General features: G+C 42.4%; 1 protein-coding gene across 5 annotated transcripts in view; it reads right to left on the bottom strand.

Annotated features, from left to right (window-relative positions):
• The window catches only part of MAGI2 (membrane associated guanylate kinase, WW and PDZ domain containing 2), a 974,764-nt gene that overhangs the window by 366,471 nt on the left and 585,725 nt on the right, over positions 1–22,568 (bottom strand). For all 5 annotated transcript variants that reach the window (XM_044280134.1, XM_044280136.1, XM_044280135.1 and 2 more), the window contains 2 exons: positions 4,394–4,609; positions 881–1,091 (listed from right to left, as the gene is read on the bottom strand). In XM_044280134.1, coding sequence (XP_044136069.1) covers positions 881–1,091; positions 4,394–4,609 — 427 coding nt within the window. The remainder of the gene's footprint in view (positions 1–880; positions 1,092–4,393; positions 4,610–22,568) is intronic.

Here is a 22,568-nt window from a genome sequence, read left to right as displayed (position 1 = left end):
TTATAGACAACGAGCACAGGTGCATTTTATTGATGGCATTTTGAATGCACAGAGATACGTGACGAGATCCTGAGGCCCACTGTTGTGCCATTCATCCACGACCATCACCTCATGTTACAGCATGATAATGCACGGCCCCATATTGCAAGGATCTGTACACAATTCCTGGAAGCTGAAAACATCCCAGTTTTTGCACGGCCAGCATAATCGGCGGACATGTCGCCCATGGAGCATGTTTGGGATGCTCTGGATCAATGTATACGACAGCGTGTTCCAGTTCCTGCCAATATTCTGCAACTTCGCACAGCTATTGAAGAGAAGTAGACCAACATTCTACAGGCCACAATCAACAACCTGATCAACTCTATGCGACTGAGATGTGTTGCACTGTGTGAGGTAAATGGTGGCCACACCAGATACTGACTGGTTTTCTGACCTCACCCAGTAAGGCAAAACTGTGAACATTTCAGGGAGGGCTTTTATTGAGGGCAGTCTAAGGCACACCTGTGCAATATTCATGCTGTCTAATCAGCACCTTGATATGCCACACCTGTGAGGTGGGATGGATTATCTCGGCAAAGTGCTGACTAACACAGATTTAGACAGATTTGTGAAAAATATTTGAGATTTATGGGTCTTTTGTGTATGTAGAAATTGTTTCAGATCTTTGAGTTCAGCTCATGCAAAATGGGAGAAAAACTGAAAGTGTTGCGTTTATATTTTTGTTCAGTGTAGGAGCTGTAGGAGTCTCGTGAAAATGACATATGAGAAGCTTAGCTCTGCTATATCTATGCACTAATAGTTACTATCAAAGATTACGAATATGTGAATAGGCAACAAATGTTAATTGGTTTGGATCAAAAGAAAAACACAAACTTACTCAATAAAATAGACTTCTCCTTTTTCTGTATACGCCATCTCCCAGTTATCAGGCAAGGACCCCAGTTCATCATTGTCTTCAGGCTTCAGATGCTTCTTCAGATCCATGCTTTCCTTAGACTCGTCTGGCTGGCAGTACATTGGAGCAGAATAAGGCTGGGATGAAATCTCACCTGAGGCATCTGTACTCTTGTCTTCATGTTCACTTGACTCTACAGAAGATATAAAAAATACACATTTATCACCTCTGAACTGCAGTTCTCCTCTGGGCATTTCCACATGCAAATGTCCTGTATCAGTCAAGCCATATCTCTGGTATTAAACACAAGGAAAGGATAGCTTTGCTAGCACAAGAATTTTAAGAGCCTGTATATTTATCTGAAAACGTTTATTTTTTTTAATGTGAAAAAAATATATGGAAGACTTGTCTATAAAGGGAGGGACAATGACTGTGTGAATTAAATTGTTTTGTACATGGTGACAACTTAAGACCTAGGCTACAATCTGTGATGGATTTTAATTACTGAATGACAGCTGCAATCCAAATAAGTGCATTCAGTTGAATGCAATAGTTATAGAGGTTTTCCAGCCTTCTCTCAGCTCACCAAGCACAGCGCCATACATTGTACTGTGGCTGTGCTTGGTATTGCAGCTCAACTCCAATCAATGCAATGGGGCTGTGCTGCACCTAGGCCATGTGACCGATGAACTCACTGGCTTAGGCAAAGCGGAGAGAAGGCCTAGGCACTACTGTGAGTGAAGGTGCCTTCTCAAACAGCTGATCGGCCAGGTGTCGGACCCCCACCAATCGGATAATCATGACCTTTCCAGAGAATGGGACATCAGTTAAAAAATCCTGGAAAACCCCTTAAAAACAATTACTCCAAAAAACAGTCTCAGTGTGGCCCAGGCCTTATACTTTTTTCATTTAATATATCTCTTTTCTTGTTGTGGTTCTTAGCAGACCACATCCCTTGTGCCTGTACAATGGCAGACAGTGTTCATGTAACTTTTTAATATGAAGTTGTAGGTTCTCCAAGAGCTATAGTTTGGAGACTCCATACAATCGAGGTATACTGCCCTAAAAGCAATACCTAGAGGGGAAATTCTTTCATAACAGTACACCTGATTGATCATGCCACAATTATTTTTTCTGTGCAATTCGAGTCATATGGAGGTACAGTAGGGCCCTACGACATTGATCCAGAGATTTATTGGAGTCAGGAAGGAATTTTTCTGCCAATATGGGGAAACTAGCATCCGTCTTATAAAGGTTTTGACATTTTTCTGAATCAACACAGTAGGATTATTCAGGTAGGTTGATCTAGATGGACCGACGTTTTTTGTTTTTTTTAACCTTGTCAATTATGTAACCCTAATAATTTCAACATTAATAAGCTTATTACATAATTCATGACAAAAAAATTCAGCCAAATAAAGACTGATATACTAATGGTAGCTTTGTGACTGGCATCTTATAGAAAACATATCTATGCGCAATTACAGTAGAATACAAATTTGCCACCTTTTCCTAAATTACATTGTAGGCGTGTGAATGTATTACTTACGTGCCCTTGTATCTGTAATTATTGCCTTTCTTCAGTACTATGTTATACTATATTTTCGATCCTATTTTCTATAATTAGCTTGTGGAGGGTATAGGCAATAGTTAATATTATACGACAGAGGTCGGCAACCTCTGGCACTACAGCTGTTGTGAAGCTGCCTAGCAACAGAGCTCTTTATTCGTTTAGACAGCACAGAACAATTTCACCTCTATATAGCCCTCATAGCACAAAGCTACAGAATTTCTAAGTAAAAAAAGATATATAATACATATAGTTTTATATATATATATATATATATATATATATACAGTACAGACCAAAAGTTTGGACACACCTTCTCATTCAAAGAGTTTTCTTTATTTTCATGACTATGAAAATTGTAGATTCACACTGTGAATTAACACATGTGGAATAATATACATAACAAAAAAGTGTGAAACAACTGAAAATATGTCATATTCTAGGTTCTTCAAAGTAGCCACCTTTTGCTTTGATTACTGCTTTGCACACTCTTGGCATTCTCTTGATGAGCTTCAAGAGGTAGTCACCTGAAATGGTTTTCACTTCACAGGTGTGCCCTGTCAGGTTTAATAAGTGGGATTTCTTGCCTTATAAATGGGGTTTGGACCATCAGTTGCGTTGTGGAGAAGTCAGGTGGATACACAGCTGATAGTCCTACTGAATAGACTGTTAGAATTTGTATTATGGCAAGAAAAAAGCAGCTAAGTAAAGAAAAACGATTGGCCATCATTACTTTAAGAAATGAAGGCCAGTCAGTCCGAAAAATTGGGAAAACTTTGAAAGTGTCCCCAAGTGCAGTCACAAAAACCATCAAGCGCTACAAAGAAACTGGCTCACATGCGGACCTCCCAAGGAAAGGAAGACCAAGAGTCACCTCTGCTGCGGAGGATAAGTTCATCCGAGTCACCAGCCTCAGAAATCGCAGGTTAACAGCAGCTCAGATTAGAGACCAGGTCAATGCCACACGGAGTTCTAGCAGCAGACACATCTCTAGAACAACTGTTAAGAGGAGACTGTGTGAATCAGGCCTTCATGGTAAAATATCTGCTAGGAAACCACTGCTAAGGACAGGCAACAAGCAGAAGAGACTTGTTTGGGCTAAAGAACACAAGGAATGGACATTAGACCAGTGGAAATCTGTGCTTTGGTCTGATGAGTCCAAATTTGAGATCTTTGGTTCCAACCACCGTGTCTTTGTGCAATGCAGAAAAGGTGAACGGATGGACTCTACAGGCCTGGTTCCCACCGTGAAGCATGGAGGAGGAGGTGTGATGGTGTGGGGGTACTTTGCTGGTGACACTGTTGGGGATTTATTCAAAATTGAAGGCATACTGAACCAGCATGGCTACCACAGCATCTTGCAGCGGCATGCTATTCCATCCGGTTTGCATTTAGTTGGACCATCATTTATTTTTCAACAGGACAATGACCCCAAACACACCTCCAGGCTGTGTAAGGGCTATTTGACCATGAAGGAGAGTGATGGGGTGCTGCGCCAGATGACCTGGCCTCCACAGTCACCGGACCTGAACCCAATCGAGATGGTTTGGGGTGAGCTGGACCGCAGAGTGAAGGCAAAAGAGCCAACAAGTGCTAAGCATCTCTGGGAACTCCTTCAAGACTGTTGGAAGACCATTTCAGGTGACTACCTCTTGAAGCTCATCAAGAGAATGCCAAGAGTGTGCAAAGCAGTAATTAAAGCAAAAGGTGGCTACTTTGAAGAACCTAGAATATGACATATCTTCAGTTGTTTCATACTTTTTTGATAAGTATATAATTCCACATGTGTTAATTCATAGTTTTGATGCCTTCAGTGTGAATCTACAATTTTCATAGGCATGAAAATAAAGAAAACTCTTTGAATGAGAAGGTGTGTCCAAACTTTTGGTCTGTACTGTATATATATTATATATAATTTTACTGACCTGGTGTAACTGCGACTCCATTTCCATTGATGACAGGTCTCTCCTCTTCCTCTTCTTCTGGAGGTTCAATCCCGGTCTTCTCCATGTTGCTTACAGACTTATTGCGCTTCCGTTTCCCCTCAACTCTTGGAATGCCACCAGGAAAAATATTGTCTGTTGCATTTAATAAGAGTGGAGCAGGTTCAGCTGGAGGCTTTGGAGTGCCGTAGTAATTTTCTGTGAATAAGTGTAACATTTTCAGTGTATTATAGCTATTTGTAAATAACCCAAAATGTAGAAAAATTATTTTTACTGTCCATGTTGGAAGGCAAGAATGTTAACTTGTAAACAAGAGATTGAAATAATAAAATAATACAGATCATACATAAAGTTCTAGCCTAAAACTAGCAACCTAGCATCTGGCCATGTTACTGTTCAGTGATTAACCACTGAAATAAAAAAAATTCAGCTGCTCCAATTTTTGCTGTCTTTCCCACATGCATTGTTCATCCTTTGCAATTACCATGGTTATTTATGCCCTGCTTACAACTTTCTGTGACGTCCAATGAATGATAGAGTTGAGAAATATATTTTGCTTACCTATAAACTGTTGGCCTACATTTACCTAAACCTAACCTTTTCTACAACGTCCCCAAAAAATTCCACAATATTTGCATGTCTTCCATGCAGATTTGGATGCAAACTTGCCAATGGAATTGCTGTGGACTTCACCCTTTACATTAATCTGCAGCAATTCTGCAGCAAACCATGGCATAAAATGACACCACATGTGAATCCAGAAAATTCTAATTTAACATTCAAAGCCAATAGGATTTAATTTCTAAATGTATCTTGAAGCTTTAAGTGTAACTCCATTTCAGTACCAAAAATGTAATTCCTAACATATGTGATGCTAAAGGGAAGATATTCATGAAGCTGCATTTTTCAGATAATTTTACCTTTCCGATGTCTGTATTCAGCCCTTAGCAACCATATGACTATGTGCCTGTATTTCAGCTTCTTCCTAAAATGCTTCTGCTGCACTTCCTGTAGTGATGTTTGCCCTTTCTTGAGGCCGTCCTGTATTTCCCTCACTTCCCATAAACCCTTGCTTTCCTCACATGCACTAGCACACAAGCAGGACCAATCAGAATGCAGACAACCTCCTCCACTGCCCAAGTCATCTATTGCTATGCACTGCTACATTTACACTAAGGCTGATCAGACCCTCAGGGTCTGATCAGCCTTAGGCCTCATGCACACGGTGGTGATCCGCGGCCGAGAGCAGTCCGTGGTAACACGGCCTGGATTCCTGTTGAGTGCAGGAGCGCACGGCGTCATTGGTTGCTATGACGCTGTGCGCTTCATGCCGCCGCTGCACTACAGTAATACACTATACGAGTGTATTACTGTAGTGCAGCGGCGGCATGAAGCGCACAACGTCATAGCAACCAATGACGCTGTGCGCTTCTGCTCTCAACAGGGATCCAGGGCGTGTTACTATGGACTGCTCTCGGCCACGGAGCACGTCCGTGTGCATGAGGCCTTAGATACATGGCAGCTCAGACACCTTTGTAAGGTGTCCTCCGGACCACTGCCATTGCAGCAGCAGCGGCGCGATGCAAGAGAGAGGGAGCTCCCTCCCTCTCAACCCCATGGATGCTGCGGGGCGGCTGCTGACCGCGGCATCTATGGTGCTAAACGGTCGATTGGTGCCCTGCACCGATTTAGTCCGTTGCAGCAGAGTGTTAGCTGTAAATTACAGCTGACACTCTCTGCTGATGGCAGCGACTCTGTTCCTGAGCCACTGCCATCAATGCCAGCACAGAGGGTCAGGAGGGATCAGGGGAAATGGAGGCATCTTGGGAAACTGGGGGCACTAAAAATCACTGGGGCACGGAAATAATGAGGGGCATGGCAGCACACAGGAAGTCTTACCCAATTTCAGGCTGTGATCTCCAGAGTGGAGATCACAGCCTGAACCCGGCATTTTTACAGTGTCGTGCTCCGATTGGTTAGTCTGCATAGACTAACCAATCGCAAGGATCGTCGGCAAGGGACCACTCTGATTGGTCCCTTGCCTGCATTACTAGTATCTGCACGAAGGGCGGGAGGAGGAGCCAGTGTCCTACAACACTGTGAACGAGCATCCAGGGCTGAGCTCCTCCTCCCAGAGCTGATCCGACTCTTGTTTTGAAAAAAGAGAAGACGGACTGCACATGGCAACGCACTGAGGAGAGGGCTGCACTAAGGTAAAGTGGCAAATATTTGTAGTAGTTTTTTGTAAAACAGAAAATTATTACATTTTAAAACACAAATGCACATATAATGTAGGGTACACTATACCATTACAGTATAAAAAATGAAACTGCAGTTACACTTTAAATGATACTGGCCAACAATCTTACAAAATATTATTTATTACTAGGTCAATACAGAAATGCCATTGTCATAGAGAGACTTTACTGAGATCACTGCTATAGTCCTGCATTATGTACACTGGCCAAGGCAGAGTTGCTTGCTGGCTCCACTCTTGACACTTAGAACCTAAAGCACATGCTCCTTCAGGACCCTCAGCTACACCCTTGAAAACACTACCATGGAACACCATACAAAAAACTCAACCCAAATAAAATACAATTAGTATATGGAATGTGTCAATTAAAGAGTAATAGTGAATCCCAAAATGTAACAGATAACACAAATGCAATATCATATGTAGGCTTTGAATTTAAAACCAAGCACAGAAAAAGTTTGGAAAACTCATAAGGGCCAACTATTGGTAAATTTCTGGAGTTATCATACCATTCCCACATCTTTTGTGACCCAAACCATTAGCATTAAAAGCCACAGATATCTCTTACAATTCACACTAAAATTTCTGGTACTTTTATATTGATGGTGTAAGTCTGTGCGGCTACTACACTCCTTCATTCATTGTGTAGTTGACAGATCTACTTAGTGCAGTGCTTCTCCTATTCACTTCAACTGCAGCAACACTGCAGTGACCAGCCCCGTCCACTACACATTAGACAAAGGTCTGCAGTTGTGGAGCTACAGCAGAACAGCTATTCAGCAGGGGTGAAAGGTGTTGGATCCCCATATATCAGATAATGATGGCCTATCATGAGTGGACAACCATAACACAAGTAATCTAAATACAATGCATGCAGATAATCTTCAGACCATTTCACTGCTTCACATTTTGTTCTAAAATTAAAATAAAAAAGTTTTCCCCATCAATCTGCACTCAATACCCCATAATCACTTAGTGATAACAGAATCGTACAAATTGTTGCCGATTTATTAAAAAGGAAAAACTACTTGGAACCCACTCAGAGTTTGAAAAAAGCAGCTAAAGTACTCTCAGATGGTGAGAAACAAGATTCTCTGGTCTGATGAAACCAAGATTGAACTTTTTGGCTTCAATTCTAAGCATTATGTCTGTAGGAAAGCAATCACTGCTCATCATCTGCCCAATACCATCCATGCAGTGAAGCATGGTGGTGGCTGGGACAGGGAGACTGGTCAGGGTTGAGAGAAAGCTAAATTGAATAAAGTACGGAGATATATTTTTAAAGGAAAACAGATCAAGGATGCTCTGGACCTCAAACTGGGCTGTACGTTTACCTTTCAACAATTCAATGACCATGAGCTCACAGCCAAGAACATGAACATAATCTCACATGGCTTAGGAAGAGGCCTGAAGTCGGACCGCCACTGATCAGGTATTGATGACCAATCCTGAAGATAGGCTATCAATATTAGAATCCTGGAGGACACTTTTAATAAAAATAAAAAATAAAGTTGGGTTTTCTATTAACACACCAGTTCGTTCGACAACTGTTTGCATTCTCTTTAGCACACTAAAGAATAATGCTTGGATGGCAACGATAAAGAAGGGATGAACATAAAGACATTTACTTTATCATGTTTTCACAGTATCATGGGAAATACCTGTACAAACCTGTTATGTTAATTATATTTATATAAATTATGAGACACTGGCATCATCTTGCAGTTGAGGTTTTTTTTGTCACTCAATGATAGCCGGTATCTTGGGAAATTTGCTGTGGAAAATTAGCTCTGAGCCATTTTGTGTTTTTTTCTCTGAGAAGCTCATGAAGCTACATTTGTAGCTGGAGTACTTTGAAATCTATCCACAGCTCAGACAGATGGCACGTCTTGAGCAATTATACTTCACTCATGCTTTGCTAGCTGATCAATGTCTTTCAAGCAAAGCACTGGGAATCAAATTGGTGAGGTCAGAAACTGAGGGATAGCTTTTCAATCTCTCCTCAGTAACTCTTCACCGTCCTCTCTACCGACCAATGTTAAACCGTTTGAAATTCAGGAGCCCTTATTATACAGCTCTAATGTGTAATAGGTGCACACTCTGTAGACTGACAGCACTATTACAGTTCTAGCAATTTAATACCTTAAACACGGATATTGTACAAAATCTACTACAAGATGGTAATTTTTCATTGATGGCTGGAATAAAATGAGAAAAGTTATGCATAGCTCAACAACAACAAAAAAATTAAACACAGCACACACAAGTGTTTTTTTGTAGTGGTGATCTTTCACACTTGGGGTGCATTTTTTGGTATGTTTTTATCAGCGGTTAAAGTGGTTGTCCAATCTTAACAATTATAGCATTTTGGCTTTGAATATGCCACAAATGTCAGACAGATATGTCTCCCACTCCTATCTCTAGAACTGAGCCCCCAAAGTGGAGAGCACACTGCTATGGGAATGCTGAAATAGCAGAGCCAGTGCTTGGTTATTTTCAGAAATCCAAAAAACAGTGAATGAAGGATGGAACCAGTCCGAGGTGTCACTGATAGAGAGAGATTGCTAGTAGCCGAGTGGACAGAGGTCCTGGCGCCATTTTTTTCCTGCAAACCACAAAGGACAGGATGTCCAGGACTATGCAAAATTAAAAATTGAGGTCCTTGCTTGCCTACGCATTATGTCGGCTGTTCGTACCCGGAGGGTACACACGTGGAGCTACACCATGGACAAGCCTGTCCAAGCCTGTTTGACCTCCTCCATCTCGTGCGGAAGTGTCTGGAACCTGAGGCTTTTACTCCGGCCCAGATCGTGGAGAAAGTAGTGGTGGACCACTACTTCAGAGCACTCCCTGCGGAGCTACAACTGGGGGTCGGACATGGAGACCCCAAAACTGTCAATGATCTTGTCAATCTGGTGGAAAGGTTCCTTGAGACTGAGGACTGCCTCCGTGATGTCCCTGCCGCACCAACAGGGTACCAGATCCGTGTCATCTGTGGGTAAGAGAGTTCCGGCTGTTAGGGGTGTGTGGAAGGGTGCAAGAGGAAAGAAGGCTCTAGAGGTTGGGTGTGGGCCTAAGACTGAGTCCCATGGGCAGTATGGTCCTGGAGAGGTCTCTCCACCAAGGAGACCTGGGATGCTCCAGTGCTGGAGGTGCCATGAGTTGGGACACATTACTGCCCATTGCCCTCTTACCTTAGAGCCCATGGAGTGTGCAGGTAGCTGGAGACAGTCGCTGTATGCGGTGCCAGTGTGTGCGGCCTCACCAGGACTAAAGACTGAGCCGCAGATATGTACCCTGGTGATAAATTACTGCTCCGTCAAGGCTCTGTTGGACTCCGGTAGTCTGGTCATCTTGGTGCATGCCAGCGTCGTGGCTGGGAATTATGTTCCGGACAAAAGCATAAATGTGCTGTGCATCAATAAGGATGCAAAATCATACCCAGTAGCTCGGGTTAAGCTGGAAACTCCAGCTGGGACTGTAATTTATGAAGTCGGGATAGTCAAAAGACTAATGCATGACGTAATACTGGGCTGGGACTTCCCATTATTTTGGAAGTTGTGGGGGAAGGAAAAACTGTTCTGCAGCCAGTGAAGAAACTCTGTCAGAAGCTGTATCTTCCCCTTTAAAAAATCTTTGCTGTGAGTTGACCATTGAAAACAATGGTGTCGATAAGGTAAAAAATGAACAACTCATGTTAACTGAAATGTATGATGTAAATATGGGGCCATGTGATAATGATGGTGACGATTCCCCCTTTCCCTTGCAGGTATTAGCGTGGGAAGAGGAACCTTCCCCATCTGAGCAAAATGTATTGGACTTAGACGTGTCCCGAAGTAACTTTTTGGTACAGAGCAATTGAATCTCGTGAATGCTCGAGCGAAATGTTACCGTCATAGATGGTGTATTGCAGGAACCAGAAGCTGACCAGAAATTTCTGCATTTTGCCATTGATTTGGTGGGTCCCATTGTTAAGTCAGCTAGGAGACACCAGTATATTTTGGTTGTGTTGAACTATGCCACTCGGTACCCGGAAGCGGTGCCCCTGCGAAACATGGTGTTCAAAAATATTACCCGGGAGTTATTTTCTCAGGAGTTATGTTCTCCCACACAGGGATCCCTAAGGAAATTCTCAAAGACCAGGTTACACCCTTTATGTCGAAGGTCATGAAAGAGTTATGCAAATTGTTTAAAATCACCCAAATACGTACATCGGTATACCACCCCCAAACGGACGGTTTAGTTGAGAGATTCAACAAAACCCTGAAGCAGATGTTAAGGAAAGTGGTAGGAAAAGATGGACGTGAACGGGACTGCCTCCTATCCTACCTTATGTTTTTACCCTTTCAGAGGGTATATGGCCGTCACCCAAGGGGTTTATTAGATTTTGCCAAGGAAACCTGGGAGACTGAGGCTACATCCTATAAAAGCGTCATCGAACATGTCGCTCAAATGCAAGACCGCATAGCGACTGTGATACCCATCGTTAAAGAGCATCTGCAAAGAGCTCAGGAGGCTCAAAGCAGAGTCTATAACAGATCGGCCAGGGTAAGGGGCTTTAATCCTGGGGACAGGGTCCTGATTTTAGTTCCCACCATGGAGAGTAAGTTTCTGGAAAAGTGGCAGGGTTCCTACGAGATTGTGGAAAAAGTAGCCGAGGTGAACTATAAGGTGCACCAACCAGGAAGGAGAAAACCCTTCCAGATTTACCACGTAAATCTGATCAAGCCATGGAAAGATCGGGAGTCATTGGTGGCTAAACAGACCATAGTTAAGGAGGGTTGGCAACCAATTTCCCTGGCAAAAATTAGTGAGGCCCTGTCAGTACACTAGAAACCAGAAGTTAAGGAGTTTCTGCAGAAAAATAGAAGTTTTTCTGACCTATCAGGCCGTACCCTCCTGATAAAACATTACGTGAGAACTGAGCCCCACAGTAAGATTATAGGATACCAGAAGCACGCAGAAAATCGGTATCCTCTGAGGTCAGGCGCAGTGAGTGGTCAAGCCCTATTGTATTAACCCAGAAGCCCAATGGGACTTGGAGGTTCTGCAATGATTTCCGGAAGTTAAATGAGGTGTCAAAATTTGACGCATACCCCATTCCCAGAGTAGATGAACGGAATGAGAGGCTTGGGAAAGCAAGGTACATCATGACCCTTGACCTCACAAACGGTTATTGGCAGATACCATTGTCAGATGAGGCTAAAGAAAAGACGGCATTCTCCACTCCAGAAGGGCTGTTTCAGTACACAGTGATGCCGTTCGGGTTACATGGATCCCCTGCTACATTTCAGAGGTTGATGGACCTAATCTTAAGGCCATGACTATGCCGCTGCCTACCTTGATCATGTGTTAATTTTTTTACCTGATTGGAAAAGTCACCTCTAGAAAGTACAGGCCGTGATATACTCCATTAGTGAGGCTGGCCTAACCATAAACCCTGAGAAGTGTGCGGTAGGTCTAAAGGAAGCAAAATACCTGGGCTGCATCATTAGAAAAGGGTTGGTTAAACCCCAGGTCAATAAAGCAGAGGCAATACAGAACTGGCCTAAGCCCATAACAAAAAAATAGGCAGGGCCTTCCTTGGCAAAACTGGGTACTACCGCAGGTTCATAACGAATTTTGCCTCAATTGCAGAACCGTTGACTGACTTAATGAAATTCCCTAAGTCAGTAATGGTGAAGTGGACCCCCAGAGGCAGAAAAGGCCTTTCTGAGCCTAAAGTCTGCCCTCTGTCAACAACCAGTGCTCATTTGCCCTGATTTCGGAAAAGAGTTTCTGGTCCAGACGGATGCGTCTGACATAGGTTTGGGAGCGTTCCTGTCACAAGTGGTAAATTGGGAGGAGCACCCAGTGATATACCTAAGCAGAAAACTGATCCCAGCAGAAAAAAAAAAATACGCCATAGTGGAACGAGAGTGTCTGGCCATTAAATGGGCACTGGAGTCACTTAAATTATATCTGCTAGGTAGGAAATTTGTGTTGGTCTCCGATCATGCTCCGTTTACCTGAATGAAACAAAACAGGGAGAAAAGTTGGGGAAATTGCAGGGAAACACAGATGCATTGTCCAGGAAACACTGTTTGTTGGCTAATAATACCCAGACCTCCGGTCTGGAGAAGATGGGGGGAGGGGGGATATGTGGTAATGTGAACAGGAAAGTATATGGTAAAGTCCTGAAAGGGGTGTATATCTCACCCAGGTTCCTCAACTGGGTGAGGTAAGTAAGATCCAGAATGGTGCTGGCTTTAGCAAATATAGTTTCTGAAGCTATTTTCTTTAGTAGTTTATGGGCTGGATTTTATTGGACTTGGGAAGGTAGGCTTGATAGAGGGACCTCCCCAGTGCACCCCTTTCCAGGGCATGTTGTCCCTTAGCCTGAGGGATCTCCAGGTGTAGCCATCTGCGATCATTAAGGGGGAATAAAAACCTGTCCTAGGCTGTCAGTCTGGGGGAAGTGATGTCTGGAGATAAGTCCGGGAGGCTGGCTGCTGTCCTGACTAAAGAAAAACCTGATGCCCTGTGTGACCTGTGTTTTATAGGTGAGACATATACTATCTGTATTAGTTAGTGCTCAGATGAGCAGGATTTGTTTTATGTTTTTGCTGCCAAAAGTGTAAAGTCTATTTATTTCTGCTGTTTGTGCCACAATAAAGTGGAACCTGATTTGAACTTTATCCTGTTGTCTGCACCAGAATCTGTCACCGCTACCCTGCTTCACAGAGCAATCCCTGACAACAGATTTAATTTAAGGATTGGGAAACAAAAAATGTTGCGCCTTCTGGACACCTGACCTTCTATTCTGTCAAGAAAAACTGGAGCAAAGCTTGTTTGTCATTTGGTAGAGCATGTATTGAGAAAACAATTGTATATAGGTCTTGACAACAATGAAATATACAAAATTATTTTACCTATAGGGGACAAATTTGTCAACTCTTTGCCTACCAAATGTCTTTCTCATTCCATGCTTAGCACTCATTTTTGGTAGCTACACCTCTTAACTCAGGTTGAAGGTAATATATTCTGGAGCCACAGCATTAAAACCTCGGGCTTCTTCTTGTCTCAGCTAGAGAAACCTACACAAGCTTGTTTAAATTTTGGGGGGATGAGCACAGTATTTTGCAACTGCCTGTAAAAGGGGTCACCTACTTTAGGTTCCCCCTTTTGTGACATATACAGTTAATAGAGTGGATCTACTACATTACAAGCCCTACTATTAAAGGCTATTCCAGGAGCATAATACTGATGACCTGTGCTCAGGATAAGTCATCAATATCACATTGTTGGGGGACCGACACCTACGCCAATCACTTGTTGGCGTAACATTCATTAGTCGCATTCAAGTGAATGGGCCAGGACTGCAGTGCCAAGCACAGATGCAGTACAATATACGGGGCTGTGCTTGGCTTGCCGTGAGGAAGCCGTGGTCTCTTCAAATAGCTCATCGGTGTCGGGTGTCAGACTTCCACCGATCAGATATTGATGACCTATTGTACTTCTGGATAACCACTTTCACTTTCAGAAACATTATAGAGAAAGTGAAAATATACCAACTAATTCTCACAGAGCTAACAGCCAGTAACTATTTGCTGAGGGACCTGCTGCATGGACATCAACTGATCAGAATGGACAGCCACATAAATTACACGATAGAAGTCCCTGTGACCACTTTTATAACTGTAGCTATGTCTAATCAAATGTAATTAAAAATGTAATTGACTGGTTGCTCGGCAACATAAAGCATCACAGTCTGCAAAATACACTAAGGTGGGCTACAAGGAGAAGAAAAATATAGATTTTGCACGTTATTTTACAAAATCCACTTTCCATCCATTACACTGCACATGTTGAATTATGCTGTCTTTCATTTTCTTGCCATCTATATCTTCACTGTTAGCCATGTGCTTTCAATGCGTTGGGTGCAGTGCAGCGTTTGATGAAATAGCTCAAATTTCCATTGAAGGTTCACACAGTCTACTAATAAGATATAAATCATTTGATGGATATACTTTGTTAATGTTCACGCTCTACATTTCCAGCTTAGCTTTTTCTTTTTTTTAATTTAATCAAATTGACTTATATTTTTACAACGCTACATTCATTTTTCTTAAACCAAGGTATTAGGATTGAACTAAATTAAACCGTTCAGATTGCATAGCATACAATTAAAGGATAACTTTAAACAGTTGCCACTCCATTTGGACATTGCCATCTTTGACAAAGTTCCCTCACGGATGGTTATTCTTTGAAAGGCCAAATAACGCTTTGTTTCCATTGCATCAATCACCAGATGCAGCTTCCCTGGCGATCACAGCTGATCACTGGAGGTTTGAGATGATTCTCCAGCCAGCTTCCAACCAAAAAGGGGTTGTCTTCATGAGATAATCTCTCTAGTTGAAGGAGCTGTTCGGCTTTGGAGCACACTTTCTCTGGGGTTCCAACCCTTAACATAAAAAATAACACTCACCTGTCCGCAGTCCCACCAATGCTCCATTCCCAACCACTTCCAGGCCCCACAGGGCCAGGAAGCAGCTAGGTCTCATGACCGCTGCAGCCAATCACAGGCTTCTGCAACCAGATTGGCTTGAACGATAAGTCATAGCTGTGATGTTTTGTTCTAGCCAATGTGACTGCTGAGACTTGTGATGTATCACAGCTGTGACATATTGTTCACTCCAATGTGACCATTGAAATGTGATTGGCCACACAGGTCATAGGACCAAGCCACTTCCTGGACCTGAGGGGATCAGAAGCGGTGGGATGGAACACAGGTGTGTGGTGTTTTATAGATTAAGGAGCAGAGGTTAGGACAACAGGGATTTTTGCTCCAAGGCCGGACTACTTTTTTAAAGATGATAGCACATGCAAAGATCATCTACTAAATCAACATGGTTGAATATGTGCAGTAAAATACACAAATGCGCCAAATACATTAAAAGATCAGACACATTAGCAATATTTGCTTCACATACTGAGAGTTGATATGGTATATATTGACATATGCATGACCAAATGAAATTTTTACTAACAAATGCAAGATGAATGGCAGCCTAGAACTGGGACTATTCAACAATGCAGGCTGCAGCAAGTACATGAACTGTCCAAAGGCAGATTCAAAAATATACATATTGCAGATGAAAGCTATTAAAGCTAGAGTTTTGCATACACAGCATTACTGATACGTAACCCTTATGTGTGTGCCCCGTGGACAGACTTAGATTGGAATTTATTCATTTTTTCATTTTAGTAGTTTATTGGTTTTTCGCACACTTTTCTGCAGATGCCACTCCACCACGATCTAATTCACAAAGCTCAGCTGATAGTGACACAGATGTCCCATACATCTCTCGATAATGAAATCTGTTTCCATGGCAACTGTCACCACACAACAGTACGCAGCACTTCCTGTCGTACACATACACCACTGCAGAGTGCTAGAAAGAAGAATGGGGTTTATCAGATCTACATCCCCTGCTAGTGTGAAATCCTCTCGTGATGGCATTTGGCTTACGGCTATAAAATGCATTGTTGTTTAAATGAATTCACATTTCGTGATTGTGTAATAATGTTGCGGCAGCACTTGTGTTCTTTTCTTCCCTATCTATATTTGCTCCAATACAAGACTAATTGAATTTTGCTAAAATTTCAACAAACAAAACAAAGATTTTCCATTTTATGTTATCAGGAGCCATTGGTAATACTTCCAGGGAAAGGCAGAGGTAAGTTTGCTTTAATAATTACGTTATTGTTAAAATGGTAAGGAACAATGAAAGTGAATTGCTATAAACTGCTATTTTACAATCAAAGAGTGCTGCCACACTATCCTAACCATTTCAGCTTACATTGCACAGAATATGTAACCTGTATATTACATGAGCTGCTGCTTCTTAAAGGGGTGCCTCATCTCAATAACTCCTTTCAGTTTACATCATAGAAAAGAGTCACTCGCTCAGGACCACCCTCTACAAGTCAGAATGGAAAATTAAAGCAACACTAAACACAAAATGCATAATCTGTTATAGGAGAAGAACTGAAAAAATAGAAGTGCCGAATTTAGCACATAATTGACACGAACCTGAACCTGTTTGGGAGAACATTCTTTTTAGTTCTCCTTCGTTTGACATGTGCTGGCGGCCATCTTGGTTTCTGGGTTTCTTGTAGCCTCCCACCCTGCGGCTCCTCCTTCCCACTGGGAGGAGCTGGATGCCTAGCTCATATATATAGGAGGTCTGTGGCTTCAGTTCCCTGCTTGGTCCTCCTGTGCTCACATGCTTCTAAGACTGCTGCTGCTTCTGGTTCCTGATCCTGGCTTCGTCTGACTACCCTGCTGATTCCTGATCCTGGCTTCGTCTGACTACCCTGCTGGTTCCTGATCCTGGCTTCGTCTGACTACCCTTCTGGTTCCTGATCTCTGGTTTCGCAAGACCCTGCTTCGGTTTAGCCATCCGTTTGGACTTTTGCCTTACAGCTTTATTTTCAATAAAGCCTTCTTATTTCCACTCATCTCTTGTTGTACGTCTGGTTCATGGTTCCATGACACCTGCATGCAGAAAATATCACTCATCGGAGAAGCAAGCGGAGCTCCGATTCCAATACTGCCACAAAAATGTAGCCTTTTCTGCAGATGCAACTTTGGTAGCAGAATTGCAGCGACCATCCGTCTGTTTCAGAGCCCCATATACAGTAGGCTTTGCTGAACTGGTAGTCCTCTGGTTCATTTTGACGGTGAGCTGCTCCATTGAAATGTTTTTACGAAGCCCAAAGGAAATTATTTGAGTCTGAAATAGTTGGTGAGGCTTCAGAGTGCAACTCATTTTCTAAAAACTACAAGATGAAGCCCATGCCACCTTCACCAATAGGGTATGTGCACCGATGATGAATAGGGCACTTGCTGAAGAGGAAAGAGGGATAGAAATTTGCATTAATCAGACTATGTTTGCTTCCTTCTTACTTCTAATCTTTTTGATGACTTATGACTGAACTCATAATTAAAATTAACCTACAAATATTAACCCCTTAGTGACCAGCCCACTTTGGGTGATACCAAATACGTTTTACAACTTTTTTGCAATAAAACCCCTTTTCGAAATGGAAAAAAATGTTTTTACATCGCTGCTTCTTGACGACTTGGTATCATTTTGGAGTAAATTATGCTTTTTGATCGCTTGTTATTAAATTTTTTTGGTGGCATCTAAGAATAAATGAGCAATTCTGTCTTTTTATTTATTTATTTTTATGGCGTTCACTGTAGGGGATAATTTACATGATATTTATGTAGTCTGGGTCGCTACCGATGCGGCAATACCAAATGTATGGGGAGATTTTGTTTTGCTATTTTTTTCATTGAAAGGGTATTTTCAATTTAAAAAAAGCTTGTTTTTTAATGGAAATTTTTTTAGTTCGAAAATGTTCTTTTTATTTTTTACACCACTTAATAGTCCCACTATAACAGACAGTATTTTGATTACTTTTAAAATGCAATGCACTATCCCTATAGTGCATTGCATTTTAATGGCAATGTTATTCTGACATTAACCAGCAGGCTGCGCCAGAGAGGTGAAGCCTGATGGAAATTACTCAAGGCTGGTCTGGGGCCTAAATTAGACCCCTGCCAGCTTTCACACACATCGGAACCCCCGCAATCACATTTGCGGGGTGTCGATGGAAGACAGAGGGCGTCCACTCCCTCTGTCAGCACTTTACATGCTCCTGCCGATCCAGGCTGTTAGAGCAGGGCCGCGGCTCTCATGTAAAATCCGGCCACCGGGGACCCATGCATCGAATAGACTGGACCACTGTAAAAAAGCGGTGGCCCAGCCTAAGACCCCTTAGTGACTGTTGTAAAAACACATATGGGTGGTCACTAAGGGGTTAAAAAGACTCTAGCCACAAAACTGTAATCTATTCCAAATGCGTCTACTGATCCACTAAAAAATATGGTGTTTTGTCCAGGGGTGCCTGCATAGCAAGAACTGTGGAAGCCACCATGCCATCAATCATTGCTACTGCTTCAAATGTTTTTCATGAAGACCTAACAAAGGTTACAAAGTTAAGGTCAAGGAATAGATTCTGGTGATAGCAGGAATGTTTGATAGCAGCTTTACCTTGACTTTATTATGGTTTTAGTTATCTGGTTATTGATCAACTTCATCGCTGTTTTTTCTGCTTAGCAAAAGGTAAACCAGCTATTTTACTACACAAGGTTTCAACTTCCACATACTTATCTGTCTTAAGATATTTTCAATGCCGAGAGATGAGAAAGTCACTGCTATAGGCAGGTTATCTCCTTGGAGAAAAAAGTTTTTAGCAGAACCTTATTTTTCCTGATATCATCTGTTGCTGGAGAGTGAACAGTATATGTGGGCCTTTATCCAAAAGATCTTCAGATATGTGACCTTATATTCCATTGTCATTACGTATATAACATCAATACTGAAGAAACCAGTTTTCAGATTTTTTTTAAGTAGCACTTACTCTTGTCATAAGACTAGGAAACCAATAGATGGTGCTGTTCAAGTAGTGTAGATCACAAATTTTCCATGCAAATGGTTTTTCAGCTTAAAAACAAGGCAGATTCTGCTAATTTGCATGTCTTTCCCATATGCCCATGTTTATGCAAATTAGTTTTTACATGACAAACTGTATAGAAAGGTTATTGAATATTATGTTAGGACAATCAGAAAACCTTTTGTCTCCTAATGATATTGATCTAGGTGCCTAGGTCCACCCAAGCCATCCAACAGATCTGAAGTCCCTTTGAGGCTTACTGGCTCTCAGTCAGATGAGAGCTGGTTTATACTGTCTCATAGTGCACAAGGCTGCCATTGTAAGGTATGCTGACTAAGCCTGTCATCTGTCTCATGGATAGATTGCATATACCTGGCTTTTGGCTTATAGCCTTTGTGTGGTTGTCTATTGTATGTCGTAGATAATAGGAGTCCAGGACGCGTCCAGCTATCCTTTTAATTTTGTTTCCAAACCCTCTTCTCTTTCAAGCAGGGGGTGCCTGGGGTTCTTCCACTGACTTCCATTGTGCTCGGTAGAACACACGAGCATACCGATGTGTTCAGCCAGAGCACACGAGCACTTTGGTGCTCGATCAACACTAGTGACCAGCACTGTTGTCTTCAATTGAAACAGGACAGGAATTCAGTTACTTCTCTGTTCATTCCAATGAGACATATTTAGGCTCCCATAGAAATACATAAAGAAACTGGCTTCCTGTCCGGATATAAGAAGCTATGTTATTTGGAGAGACTGACTGCTGGTCCTGACATAGCTGATGATCATAAGAGAGGATATAACTCACAAATACAGTCACTGGTAAGAAAATTACTTTCACTGGTTCACATTATGTACCTTTCTAACAGGTCAAAGAAACATATTTTTTTTGTGGGAGTTCTTCTTTAATAGCGCGTAATACTCTCTTCCCAGTTATGATGAAACCCCTGTTGAACCAAGAAGGTGGTACTCTAAAGCCTGTATTAGACAGGCAGATCAGCCAGTGATTGTCCGGAGAGAAGCGTTCACTCCTGGCAATCACTTGCTAGATATTGTAGAAGTCAACTGCTATTACATGCAGCGATTTCCTTCACATTATGGGGATAAGCGATAGCTATGCCATCACTCATCCCCATACTGTCTAGTGGTTTGCCGGTGGCAGATCACTAATAGATAGCACGATCTGCAAGCGGATTTTTACGTGTGCTTAAAAATCAGAATTTCCCGATGAACAAGGATTTGCACATTCATCAGACGAAGGGCAGCCGTATTACATTGCAAGATGATCGCTAAGAAGCATTCGCATGATAAGCGATTATTGGCGAAAATATTGGCCTGTTAAAAAGTCCTGAACAGCCATTAGCAGGCAGCAATTGGTGGCAAACATCAGTTCACTGGCCTCATAGACAATTCAGAGAATTAGACATTGATGAAGTGAACAACTAAATAGAAAAGTAGAACTACAGGGAACAAGATTTATTTGACAGTTGTTGCTTCGGACTGTCTACATGATATTCCCAAAGTTAACCAGTAAATCCTATATGATATAAAAATGTATTGTTCTTTGTATTAAACAATCAAATAATTTCCTTTGCATTCTACATGCGGCCATCTGTAATTCCTTCTGACATTCAGCATGTTATATACGACATATAGACACAACCTTTACCCACTGTATGGAGAACTTTCCAAATGAGGACTATTTACAGTGTGTTCTGCTTCAACAAATTCAATTTAGTATAGATTTTCCAGCTGTCTCACATAAACCTTAAGCTTGCAATAACCAGGCTTAAAGCTCTCAAGTATGACTTATTTCCATTCATTCAAATAATGAGGCATTCAAGTAGCAAGATACAATATAAATGGATTATGCTTTTGTTTATATAGGTAATGGAGAAAATAAACCACATACATCATAAGCAGAAGAAAAGACACCACAGGACATTTCAGTAACACAGTATATAAAACGAGGAGCTTAAAACACTGCCATGTTTCAGAAAATATCATGATCTTAGTGATGAGCGGCTGGGGCAATATTCTAATTTGCGATATTTCGCGAATATTTGGGCGAATATTCATCATATATTTGCAAATTCGAGAATTTGTGATCTCCAGTCATTATTTTCTTGCTTGCGAAAATTGGCAAACAGAAAATTTGCAATAAAAACTAAATTTGCGATACGAAAAGTAGATATTTCAGCCTTCTCATTGGCCATCAAGCAGGAAGAGGGATCATGGGTACTGATGAAGAAAATCTAGAATATTCGCAATTACGAAGTGTAAGAAGGAACAAGGAGCCGTCTTTGACGGAAGATACGTGTCACCGAGGTTCCTGGCCTCGGTGAGGTAAGAACCGGGTTTTTTCCTGAAGTGTCAGGTCTGTAGTGCAATCTGACACTTCAACTGGTAGAATGGCTGTAAAGCCAATCCGGGCCGGTTCTTATTGGGAGCAGCCAAAGAGCAGGGTGGGTGGCTGTTCCCCACGGTTCCAGGCCGGGTTTTGGCTGGAATATAAAAAACCCAGCCAGCATGTTCAGGTGTGGATTATCCTCCATGACAGAGGAGCTGAGGAGTCTGTGGTTTGGAGACACTGAGTCATCTGTTTGTGTGAGCCATAGGCTGGGGAAACAGGCCACTAAAGACTGCTGCGGACTCTGGGTGAAAATCATCTGCTGACCAGGTGACGTCTTTTTGCACTGTGAACTTTGTGTGGTGTGAACAGGCACCAAAACTGAACACTTTCTTTTGGCTTGGTTTCTTGCTATGTGTGAATAAACACTGAACTTTGATTTAAACCTTGTTTTTGCCTCTGTACTGCGTCCGCTTACCCTGCCTACCAAAGCGAATCCCCACATTTGGTGGAGGATGCGGGCAAACGCAGTGAGGCAGGCCTGAAGGCCGAAACGTTTTTGTTTATCCGGGCACAAGTGCATGTCCTACATTAAGCCGGCAAGGTTACGACCCATATCCCCTGACAAAATGGAGGCGGTCGTGAAGGCCCTTGTGGAGGCTAACTTGCAGCAGCGGGAGGCTAACAAGCAGCAACAAGAAACGAACCAGCTGCTATTGCAACATGTGATGGCGTTGCAGGCGTCAGGAGCGTCCCAGAATGTCCACGATGCCCGGAAAGCTGTCCGCTCGGCGATTCCGAAGATGACTCCCTCAGATGACGTCGAGACCTATCTGGCGGTCTTCGAAAAAGTGGCCGTGAGGGAAAAGTTACCCCGAGACCAGTGGGCTGAGGTCGTTGCTCCGTTCCTGGCGTCCGGTCCCCAGCAAGTATTGTTTGATCTCCCCGATGATCAGGCGGCTGACTACCCGACAGTAAAAGGTGAGATCCTGGCGAGACTCGGGGTGAATGTATTGGTCCGGGCCCAGAGGGTGCATCAGTGGGAATTT

This window comes from Bufo gargarizans, chromosome 2 (genome assembly GCF_014858855.1).
Source record: "Bufo gargarizans isolate SCDJY-AF-19 chromosome 2, ASM1485885v1, whole genome shotgun sequence".
NCBI classification, from domain to species: Eukaryota; Metazoa; Chordata; class Amphibia; order Anura; family Bufonidae; genus Bufo; species Bufo gargarizans.
Note: the sequence above shows the minus strand (reverse complement) of the source record. Positions and strands in the feature narration are given on the sequence as shown.